At 42.8% G+C, this 12,595-nt stretch overlaps 1 protein-coding gene across 1 annotated transcript in view; it reads right to left on the bottom strand.

Annotated features, from left to right (window-relative positions):
- LOC124643630 (protein son of sevenless) overlaps nt 1-12,595 on the bottom strand; it is a 78,915-nt gene that overhangs the window by 9,944 nt on the left and 56,376 nt on the right. The window contains exons 25-31 of the mRNA XM_047182645.1: nt 9,998-10,114; nt 9,412-9,505; nt 8,575-8,652; nt 7,768-7,906; nt 3,546-3,605; nt 2,917-3,034; nt 2,325-2,409 (exon numbers count right to left, since the gene is read on the bottom strand). Coding sequence (XP_047038601.1) covers nt 2,325-2,409; nt 2,917-3,034; nt 3,546-3,605; nt 7,768-7,906; nt 8,575-8,652; nt 9,412-9,505; nt 9,998-10,114 — 691 coding nt within the window. The remainder of the gene's footprint in view (nt 1-2,324; nt 2,410-2,916; nt 3,035-3,545; nt 3,606-7,767; nt 7,907-8,574; nt 8,653-9,411; nt 9,506-9,997; nt 10,115-12,595) is intronic.

Here is a 12,595-nt window from a genome sequence, read left to right as displayed (position 1 = left end):
CTCCTGTATGCATGTCCCTCTGTGTGATAGCATGCTAGTGTACTCACCGAGGTGGTCGGGCGAGGCGGGGCGTGGCGGCGGCGCGGGCGGACGCACTAGCTCCTGTATGCATGTCCCTCTGTGTGATAGCATGCTAGTGTACTCACCGAGGTGGTCGGGCGAGGCGGGGCGTGGCGGCGGCGCGGGCGGACGCACTAGCTCCTGTATGCATGTCCCTCTGTGTGATAGCATGCTAGTGTACTCACCGAGGTGGTCGGGCGAGGCGGGGCGTGGCGGCGGCGCGGGCGGACGCACTAGCTCCTGTATGCATGTCCCTCTGTGTGATAGCATGCTAGTGTACTCACCGAGGTGGTCGGGCGAGGCGGGGCGTGGCGGCGGCGCGGGCGGACGCACTAGCTCCTGTATGCATGTCCCTCTGTGTGATAGCATGCTAGTGTACTCACCGAGGTGGTCGGGCGAGGCGGGGCGTGGCGGCGGCGCGGGCGGACGCACTAGCTCCTGTATGCATGTCCCTCTGTGTGATAGCATGCTAGTGTACTCACCGAGGTGGTCGGGCGAGGCGGGGCGTGGCGGCGGCGCGGGCGGACGCACTAGCTCCTGTATGCATGTCCCTCTGTGTGATAGCATGCTAGTGTACTCACCGAGGTGGTCGGGCGAGGCGGGGCGTGGCGGCGGCGCGGGCGGACGCACTAGCTCCTGTATGCATGTCCCTCTGTGTGATAGCATGCTAGTGTACTCACCGAGGTGGTCGGGCGAGGCGGGGCGTGGCGGCGGCGCGGGCGGACGCACTAGCTCCTGTATGCATGTCCCTCTGTGTGATAGCATGCTAGTGTACTCACCGAGGTGGTCGGGCGAGGCGGGGCGTGGCGGCGGCGCGGGCGGACGCACTAGCTCCTGTATGCATGTCCCTCTGTGTGATAGCATGCTAGTGTACTCACCGAGGTGGTCGGGCGAGGCGGGGCGTGGCGGCGGCGCGGGCGGACGCACTAGCTCCTGTATGCATGTCCCTCTGTGTGATAGCATGCTAGTGTACTCACCGAGGTGGTCGGGCGAGGCGGGGCGTGGCGGCGGCGCGGGCGGACGCACTAGCTCCTGTATGCATGTCCCTCTGTGTGATAGCATGCTAGTGTACTCACCGAGGTGGTCGGGCGAGGCGGGGCGTGGCGGCGGCGCGGGCGGACGCACTAGCTCCTGTATGCATGTCCCTCTGTGTGATAGCATGCTAGTGTACTCACCGAGGTGGTCGGGCGAGGCGGGGCGTGGCGGCGGCGCGGGCGGACGCACTAGCTCCTGTATGCATGTCCCTCTGTGTGATAGCATGCTAGTGTACTCACCGAGGTGGTCGGGCGAGGCGGGGCGTGGCGGCGGCGCGGGCGGACGCACTAGCTCCTGTATGCATGTCCCTCTGTGTGATAGCATGCTAGTGTACTCACCGAGGTGGTCGGGCGAGGCGGGGCGTGGCGGCGGCGCGGGCGGACGCACTAGCTCCTGTATGCATGTCCCTCTGTGTGATAGCATGCTAGTGTACTCACCGAGGTGGTCGGGCGAGGCGGGGCGTGGCGGCGGCGCGGGCGGACGCACTAGCTCCTGTATGCATGTCCCTCTGTGTGATAGCATGCTAGTGTACTCACCGAGGTGGTCGGGCGAGGCGGGGCGTGGCGGCGGCGCGGGCGGACGCACTAGCTCCTGTATGCATGTCCCTCTGTGTGATAGCATGCTAGTGTACTCACCGAGGTGGTCGGGCGAGGCGGGGCGTGGCGGCGGCGCGGGCGGACGCACTAGCTCCTGTATGCATGTCCCTCTGTGTGATAGCATGCTAGTGTACTCACCGAGGTGGTCGGGCGAGGCGGGGCGTGGCGGCGGCGCGGGCGGACGCACTAGCTCCTGTATGCATGTCCCTCTGTGTGATAGCATGCTAGTGTACTCACCGAGGTGGTCGGGCGAGGCGGGGCGTGGCGGCGGCGCGGGCGGACGCACTAGCTCCTGTATGCATGTCCCTCTGTGTGATAGCATGCTAGTGTACTCACCGAGGTGGTCGGGCGAGGCGGGGCGTGGCGGCGGCGCGGGCGGACGCACTAGCTCCTGTATGCATGTCCCTCTGTGTGATAGCATGCTAGTGTACTCACCGAGGTGGTCGGGCGAGGCGGGGCGTGGCGGCGGCGCGGGCGGACGCACTAGCTCCTGTATGCATGTCCCTCTGTGTGATAGCATGCTAGTGTACTCACCGAGGTGGTCGGGCGAGGCGGGGCGTGGCGGCGGCGCGGGCGGACGCACTAGCTCCTGTATGCATGTCCCTCTGTGTGATAGCATGCTAGTGTACTCACCGAGGTGGTCGGGCGAGGCGGGGCGTGGCGGCGGCGCGGGCGGACGCTCCGGCTCGCCGCGCGGCAGGAGCGGGGGCACTAGCTCCTGTATCACATACAATATATTATTAATAGAGGTACATACATACATATAGCTATTTCCGTGGGTATTCTTACGTGTTCTTCTGTGTACTGATATACTTCTGCACATATATTTATACAACGTGTTGAAAAAGTATTAAAAAAATCGCCAGCCCGTGCAAAATATTATATCATTGAAATAAGAAGAAAGACAGATTAATGTTGCAGAAGGGTAACACATACTTTAACACTTTTAGTATCTACAAAATCTGTAACACGTATATTTTGAAAAAATCTGATCCGAAAATGTCTATGGAGTTTCTTGCCGGTTCTTCTCCATGAGACCTACTTTGAAGCCGTGCAACTAGCTTGACGTTTCATCATCATCATTATCTCAGGCATAGGACGTCCACTGCTGAACATAGGCCTCCCCCTTTGATCTCCACAGATACCTGTTGGAGGCGATCTGCATCCAGCGTCTTCCGTCTTCGAAAGGCTTATTTGATACATATATTTTTGAGTGTGACTATACCTGTTCCTGTCTCCTGGGCGTGAGCCTGGGGTCTAGGGTCCTAGAGTAGAACAGTTCGGCGTCCACGATGGCGTTGCGCGGAGACAGCGCCGGCTTGTTGGAGCAAGTTGATGTTTGTCTGTAGGGGTATACAGAATATATTGTTAGCAATCTAGGAAAAACAGCTTTTGGAGTCTATGACCTATCCCACATTAGGCGATCCTTAGATGTGTGAGTAGCACGAGTGCTGCGTGCAAGTAGGACACTCAGCGTTTCAGTCATGTTCCTGCCTCTCCGCTATTTAAATGCCTTGTTTCAAGTAGCGGTATACAGCTGACCTCCTCAGCCCAGTTACCCGGGCAATCCAATACTTCTAAGTAAGACTGCCAAAGGTGTTCAATGTCAGCAGAGCGACACCACGCAGACAATTAACTAATGGTCTACTATTTTTATGTAAAAAGTTATATTAAAGCCCCCTTTTTTAATCGAATTATATGCTTAACAACTTCATACAGCACTCAAAACTTTCTCTCTCTCTCTCAAATTAAAAAAAAATAAAAAAAATACGCAAATAAAATACTACTTCGCATGAATAAAACTGACAAACAGCTATGTTGAAGTGTATGTAATACAAGTTAATATGTACTGACCGGTCGTGTCGCGGCGAGTGTCGGTCCCGCGGCGACGGCGGCTCGTCGCGGGTGCTGCTCCTGGAATACACATACAATAATTTGGTACGGAAACATAATAAATGGGGTTTTTGAAAACATCGATTTTAAGATCAAAATTCTAGCTATTTCATAATTCCTCTCTGTATGCTCCCTCCACGCGCTTAAATTGCACAATTATTAAAGACTTGTTATAAGAAAATTGAAATTTATGTTATTGATGACCTTGGGTCCGAAATACACCTTTATTTTTTTCACTTATTTTAGACCTCCCTATATCCGGTGTGTCGTACCTAATCAAATTAAATACGTAAATGTACTGATTAATATACATTTGTCGATTAGCACAAAGAAAAAAAATAAAATACGTAAAGATGAAAGAAAGAATTCTAAAAAAAGTAAAATAATAAAAACACCATATAAGCCCGGCCGCAGACATTCAGTTTCCGGATACGGTTTCCTGATCAGGAATTCAGATTCGGGATTCCGTGACACTAGCGCACACATTCGGTTTTTTTCATTCGGAATTTACATGGCCAGTGCGTAAAGAGGAACCATATTGAAGGCACGACATCATGGACTGTGACGAATTGATTGCTGTTGCACTTTTACTGGCGCTAAACAAGAAAAAGAGGAAACGACGTTACTGGGTACACCCGTCGAATGCTCAAAGATTATCCGAAAGTCAATTCTATGTTAAAACAGCTAAATTACGAGCATACCCAGAAGAATTATTTAAGTGTTATAAAAAGTCCATTAAATCCTTTGATGAACTTCATAAATGTTTTACTAACAATAATGGATTGTATTATCTCAATAAAAATTGATTATTATTACTATAAAGGCATAGGTACAAGAGAAACAAAAAAAAAATCATTATTTTTAGGTGTTTATTTATGTAATTATGTGTACGTTTGTTAATTGTTAAATAAACAGGATTTTTTAAAAATAATATAAAATAATATTTAATACAAAAATAAAAACATATAAAAAGCCAGTCACAGGCGGGCTCTGAATGCTCTGATACACGTCCATTCGGAACAGGGCTACCTTGATTCAGAATGAAAAGGACATTGTTCCGGCTCCATACATGTTCTGCCTAAGAACCGTTCGAATGGAAAGTGACCTCTATAAACTCTTAAAATTATATGGAATCCTATGAAATAAGTTTTCACGAACGGACACTTCAGGAAACTAAAATAATTACGAAAAAAGTTAATATTTTGAGGTTATAAATAAAAAATAACCAAGCTTGCGTGAAATATCAGAGTAGTATTATCAAACTACACTATACAAAATATCAACAATACTATGTACAGCTCTATATGTTCTCTTCTAGATCTAGGAAAAGACTACTCTACTAGATACTAGGAAAAGAGATAGTACCTATAGTTCGGCCATTCAGAGAATGCGTTCCTGACACGTCGCGATTGAACTGACGACGTAACTTTGCAATGGCGTTGCAGTTACGATAAAAATATTTTTGCTGGTTGTTTACCGTTTTAACAATTGAGGAGCATTAAAACAACATTATTATATCAATAATCAATGAATGTAGTTACGTCGTCAGTTCAATCGCGACGTGTCAGGAACGCATTCTCTGAATGGCCGAACTATAGTCAAGTTTAAGATAATTCTTTGACAATTATCATTTTACAAAGTTGCATTTTCTGTCTGTCCCTATGAATGCTTAGATCTTTAAAACTACGCAATGGATTTAGGTGCGATTTTTTTTAATAGATAGAGAGGTCAAGAGGAAAGTTTACACCAAGGTTTTACATTGCCACCGTGCGAAGACGGGGCGTGTGGCTAGTTTTCATAAATGCTTACAATTTTTATGAAAAACAACTACCTTAACGCTTTTGCTTTCAACGTTACGTTTCTTAATATATAGTGAATCCACTTTGGATTTGTGATAAAACGCATAAGTATCCAAAATGGAAGAGTTCCATTCACCACAATTCATAAAATATCGATATTATTACGATGGAGAATTATTTATTTAAATGATTGATACTACTTTTATATTAGACAGTTACCTAGCTATCTACATGCCATAAGGCGGGAATCGAACCCGCGGTCTATTACCAAGAAGGCACAGACCATACTAAAAATGTCATTACCACACAAAATAATTTAACAGTTAAAGTAAGGTTTACCAATAACAATGAATGAGGTTTTCGAGGATGTTCAATAAAAACAATATTTATATTCAATTAAAGGTTTTTAATCATCAATATTTCTCAATAATATTATTATCTAAGAACTGAGCAGGGGGTTCAATTGAATTTTGGTATCTCGCCCAGCTTAAGTACCAGATAATAGTCATTATGTGGGCACAACAGCCCACTGTTCTACGCCCAACGATTATCAGTTCTCAAAGCAATAATTTGATGATTTCGTTTGCGTGATGGTAGGAGCTTCTTAAAAAGTACACAATTGCGTCCAACAGTGCATTGCATCTTATTATGCTCGACTTTCAGACCAACACGTCGTACATATAAGGTCTAGAGCTTCAACCTGTAATAAATAAATACAATAAATAAATACAATAAAACATTAGTAAATGTCAAGTAACTTGCAATTGTGGCAATTGATTTGAAAACCGAGAAATTGTGTGCTTATGAAAACATAAGTAGGCAGTAACATTCTTATCAAAATTAGAAAAACACTTTCGTAGACCACTTACCATACGGGGAGCAGTCCATTGTTGTATGCAACGAAGTATATCTTCGTTTTCTAATACCAAAGAACCTCCAGCAGATCCACAATTTACACAATATAAACTATACTCTACATCCATTGTTGTAATTATAATACAACTAAATTCGATCACAGACAGAGCAATATCCGAAAATGCCAGGAAAATCCAGTCCTTTACACACAGCCGAGTCTACCAAGTACGCAATCTAATCGGAGTCCGTAATCAAGCCAAAGTTGTTAGAATAAAACCATGAAACGCATAGAAAATCACAAAAGAAACGATAGTCGCAAAGCAATCAAACTGACTACTAGCATACTGACTGAAGTACACCAGTGTTGCCAATTACGAAAACTATAATACTCGAATACCAAGCTAGAAATTCGGGATTTCGCTTAAAAAATATAGAATACTAGTTTTTTTTTAGCTAGTCAGTTTAGGTATTTAAATGAATAAAATGTTACCAACTAATTTTAATAACCGACTTCGGAAAGGAGGTTTTCTATTCGATCCGCATTTACCGAAAGCGCGGAAACTTCCGAAACTGGCAGCACTGGCTGACGGAAAACATTTTATAAGGCATCAATAATTGTGACCCAACTTTTTATTTGTAATTTATTTATTTGAAGTGTCCGTGGAATACTAAAATATGTTTCAAACGATATAAAAATAAATGAAAATTATAGCATAATTTATATTCACATTGGTTCTTAGGCCAAAATTGAACAATGTCCTTTCCGTATGTGTGCGGCGGTCGAACCAAATTGTTCGCGAGCGCTGCGTTCGGAATGACGTCATCAGGTTTTATTCCGTTCTGAGTACCCGAACGCACGGAGAAAATTTTAAACCGAATGTCAGGTTTTTTTCCGTCCGGAAAAAGTAAGAACGTGTGCGCTCTTGTGAACATTTTGTATGAAAAAAGAGCATTTCGGTTTCCGAATCTGAATTCCTGATCAGGAAACCGAATGTCTGCGACCGGGCTAAGAGTCCGTCATTAAAACCACTGAAATTCTCCCTTGAAAACTGACAGCTGTCAACTGATCAAAACATTCGATACTCCTAACTTTATCTCTGCTTTACACATGATGTTGTTTATTATAAAAACGAAAAATGACTCCTGTGGTTAAACCACTGAATGGATTATTATGGTTATTTTTTTTACAATTCGCCATAGAATATAAGTATATGCGATAGGATTTAATGTGATTGTGAACGACACACCCTGTATATCAGTGGTAAACCATCAGATGTCTCCATCTTTCATAGCACAAAGTCTGACTTAACTTCTTTCAGTCACAGTAATTTTACGGTTTAAGAATTATCGTGTGACAAAAGCAGGATAACATTTGATTTTACGTAAAATTGAGTGACGTTTCAATGTTCGATCGTAAACACACCCGGAACGTGGATGTTTATTCTGACACTTGTCCAATCTTGTTGTCTCTTTATTTACTTATATCTCTCCTCCAACCTGCATAACAAATTCATACAAATTATACTGACTTGTGGTTCTGGTGCGGCTTGTTCTTGTCGAAGAGCGCCAGTCCCTTGTCGAAGAGGCTGAGCTGGCTGAGCTGGCTGAGCTGCGACAGCGAGCTGCGCTCCAGCCGCGGGCTCGTCAGCTCCTGCTTGCTGCTCGACACTGCGGACAAACAGGCATGTTTACTCTTCATACAAGATAAATGCAGTAGGAGAGAAAGGGAGAAAACGCCTAAGGTAAGTCTGGCACTGTACAAAATGTGCAAAATCATCATCTCTATCTCCCGAGCCTTTTTCCCAACTATGTTGGGGTCGGCTTCCTTTACGAAACAGCAATAATGGGCATTTATTTTATAAATTTATTGGGTATTTTACTAGGTCCGAAATAAAATTCTTTATTTATTCATTTGATAAAGCATCTTAAAATAATGCCACTCATTTATCGTTTTAATGGAAAAATATATTTATTTTTTATTGTTGTTTTAAGAAAAATAAATACACAGCTTGATATGAAAAATCTGTAACGTCGAATTTCAGATACAAATTGCATAGAAAGTAAATGTTTTTGACGGTTCATTAAAAGTATTGAATTTGACTGGCTGTCAAGTACCGAAATGAAACAAAGTAAATTATTTCATACTAGCCGTTTTCCCGCGGTTTCACCGGGATAAAATATAGCCTATGTTACTCGCAGATAATATAGCTTTCTAATAGTGAAAGAATATTTAAAATCGGTCCAGTAGTTTTTGAGTTTATCTATTACAACCAAACAAAGTTTTCCTCTTTATAATATTAGTAGGGGATGGTCAATGATGATAATGTTATACTTACTCAAGTCCAGAGGTAGTGATTGTATGGAGCCGCCGTCCCACTGACTGATGCTCGTCGGAGATATCTGTGACGTCATACCTGGACAAACATGTTATACTTTAACTTCACGTATTTGGATAACTTTAGTGTGTACATAGTTGTTTTTTTGACAAGTGGTAGTATTAATATAATTCTCACTTCTTAATTTGGAAATGTATTTTAAGACAACTACCGTCGTACCACAAAAAAATTTAAACGTCTAACAATTGTCTAAAAAAATGACAGATTATGACGTTGAAATAAGGTTCATTTTGCAGCCACACTTTTTTTAGACAAATGTTTGACACATGTTTAAGTTTTTGTAGTAAGACCACTAGAATTGAGGAAATTTCTGAACATTATATGAGAATTCTGCATTCAAGCGATTTGGAAAAAGATGGAGCATAGTTTAGGAACTGCTTTTTGGTTTATGTGTTTTGCTGAGATTTGTTTATTTATGAAACCAAAAAATTATAAGGCTTGGATGGAGTGAGTGCGTTAATTTTTAGTTTGAAAACACATTTAAAAGTTAACACAAAAAAAGAGCGTGGTGATATTATAGAGGTAAAGAAGGTACGAAATATTTTGTAGTTTAAAATGTGAATACATCGCGCTCATAGCGTGTGTCCGTCGAGGCGGCCGCCCAACCCGCCGCCCAGCCCGCCGCCACCCCGCGTGTACCGGGGTGCACATGTACACATTCGATTTCTATTGTTTATAATAAGCGGTATACAAGCAGTTGGGGACTAATTTTTAAATAAAACTGAGATTAATTTAAGTAAATGACATAACTAGTAATAAATAGTAAGTAATACTGACTAGCGGTATCGTCGCAGTGCGAGTTGTTGTCGTGCGCGTGCGCACGTCGCGACACCTTCACCTGCTTCAGCGACAGCTCCGGGTAGCGACGCGGCTGCGGAAACAATATCTTACTATATTATATAAACACTAAATATATACCACATACGAAGCCACATGTCAACACCGAACTTTATGATTTTCTGTCAGAATTTTTCATTTTATTATATTGAAAAAAAAAAAACATAATTATCAAAAAACACATTAAAAAATATAATAACATCGGATATATAAAGACTACTATCACAAAAATAAATATTAACCAATAAAATATATTTTTGTTCTCATATTGACATCGCGCTGAGCACAATCATAGTCTACCCCACCCCACCTTATCTGGCACCTAATTCGGAGTACACATAAACTTAGTAAAATTGTATTGGTACTTCTTGCTTGCCTTGGAATCGAACCCACGCACAAGTACTTGAGAGGTTGGCTCTTTACCCACTAGGTCACCACGATTACTTAGCACTTATAACCTAGTAACTTGGCATCACTACATTCGGACAAACTATTATGTATATAAAACAGTTGCGTATATACTGACAAACTTGGGCATCTGCTTGGCGAGGCGCGGCTCGATCTCGAGGCTCTTGGCGTACAGGTAGTTCGTGATCTCGTTGTCGTCCTTGCCCGGGAACGGGTCCAAGGACTCCAGGAACGCCTGCAATATATACATTATAGTAATTATAATTCGCACATTCTGATACCACCTATGTTCTATGCCAATAAAAGTAGCCACCATGTACCATTTTAATTGTCATTTTATCCTCATTTGTCTTTTGCGATTCTACATGATCTTCGCATGCTGTTACTGTATGTATCAATACATACAAACTGTAAGACCATATTATTTTTAAAAAAGAGTAACCATGAAGTTTCTTGCCCGTTCTTCTCCATAGGAAGCTACTTTTGGAATGGGCAACTAGAATCAAACTTAGTTATATTTTTGACGTTCATAAGTGCTTGTAAAGGCCTAAATGAAATAAATGATTTGACTTTGACTTTGAATGTTTCTTTCATAGTGCGACTGTTGTGACAAAAGGCGATTCCCAGAACCGGCCCACAGGCTTGGAAACTTTCACAAAGCAGCCCGTTGTTTGGAAGTCGGTGATTAATACACCCGTGCATCAGAGAACATGATGAATGTCAGTTTTCTTAAATTTGATGTTTTCTGAAGTACCACCCACTATACAATGCTGGATTAAATTATATAATCTTTGTGTGTTATGATATCCAGTGTTGTTAATTTATTTCGTAAAAATAATCTGCCTTCTTTTCTATAGTTTATTTTTTATTGAATAATAATAATAATAAAGCCCCGCAGGGCATCTGAGGCGGATGACGGGGAGTAGCGACCCCTCGGGGCTATATATCCGAGTGCTCCAGGGAGAGTATACTGTCCCCCACCTCCGGCTTGCCGGAGTGAAGCATGACGGGGGATAGGTCTCCCGCCTCTTGGCTTGCCTTCACCGGCCGGTCAGAGTGGAGTCGCTAGAGTAGGGTTAGCAGCCCGCTCGGAGGGTAGGTGCCTCGTGGTAAGTGGCGAGTGGGCCGGTGATGCTGGACCCACAGGGAGCGCGTGATCTGCGTTTAAAGTCCGCCGAGGTATCCTCACCCTTCAGCCGCTCATGTACCTGTTGCCCCCTTGTTGCGATTTAGCGACTGATTCCCGGGGGCCCAGTAAGTGAGTTGGCGAGTCTCCACCTGCCATTTTTACGTGTGCAAACATTGTTATCGGCAGGTGCCATAGTTCCCATAGTCTTCCCATTCCTAGTCCACTAACATCCCATCACAATAGCCCAAGTAGTTTTCATCCATAGTTAGCAATAGTTTAGCACAGAACCGGGGATTGTCCTTAGGTACTTTTCTATAGTGTATACAGGGATAATCGTCGGTTTTGTGTCACCATTTCATTAAAGTTGTCTCAAAAGGGCTTCAGCGTGTTGGCTTCGGCCCCACGTTCGCCTCCCAAAAATCCGGGACTCTGTAGTCCCGAGGTCTGGTAGAGACATACATAATAAAATAATAATAATAAATCGTTTATTTGCATTAAACATGGTATACAAAGGTGTTATACTTCGGCCGTTCAGAGAATGCGTTCCTGACACCTATCAGTTAGTCACGACTAGTGATGGGCACAACATAACACTGAGTTCGTTACCGTTCCTTCAAAATGAACCGCCGCATTATTTTAAGATTATTTTCGTTTTAAATTGGCGGAATCATTTGTTTTATATTTTAGTTATTTAAGTGGAAACCAAAAAAAGGTAATATTCATATAATAAAATTGTTTTATTTATTCTTTGTTACAAGTACATTGAATTGAATGTGCGAACAGAATATTAATCAGACTCCGATTTGCTTGAGGAGGTGGTGTCTTCATCATCATCTTCGCCTACATGTATAATTATATTATTATCAATAACAGAATCAATCCTGATATCTCGGTCTAACAAAAGCCGGGTAATCAAATAAAAACAGATCGAAAACACTTGAAAAACGTGGTCTATGCGCACGAAACGACAACGGACGACTGTTTTAGCGTCACAAAATGGCGGCCCATAACGCCATTTGGGGTTACCATTTTTAATCTAAGTATAAAAATGCGGTTTGGTCATAGTTTTATTTTTATATTTCATAAACGTTATAATTAAGTCTTATAGTCCATTATTTTCCAATTCTTAAAAAGAAAATCAAAACGTATTATTTTATATTATAACTGTATAAGAACAGATTACGATACTTGCCTGTTATTTTTAGCACAGCACTACAAAATATAAACCGCTGACATAACCTTGTAATAGCGCAGTATAGATTTAGAAAAATATTGTTTACCAAGTTATTTGACACTCAGTTTGGCACAAAATTATAACATTCATTGATTATTGATATAATAATGTTGTTTTAATGCTCCTCAATTGTTAAAACGGTAAACAACCAGCAAAAATATTTTTATCGTAACTGCAACGCCATTGCAAAGTTACGTCGTCAGTTCAATCGCGACGTGTCAGGAACGCATTCTCTGAATGGCCGAACTATAATAATAATATAGGTACAAGCATGTTTAGCTAAGATGAACATAGCACGCAAAAATTTTAGGTAAACTAAACTAAACTATTTAAGGCATTAACATTTGTAATCC

The sequence above is a fragment of the Helicoverpa zea genome, chromosome 28 (genome assembly GCF_022581195.2).
Source record: "Helicoverpa zea isolate HzStark_Cry1AcR chromosome 28, ilHelZeax1.1, whole genome shotgun sequence".
Taxonomy (NCBI): domain Eukaryota; kingdom Metazoa; phylum Arthropoda; class Insecta; order Lepidoptera; family Noctuidae; genus Helicoverpa; species Helicoverpa zea.
The sequence above is the reverse complement of the archived record's forward strand: the minus strand, read 5'-3'. Positions and strand labels throughout refer to the sequence as shown.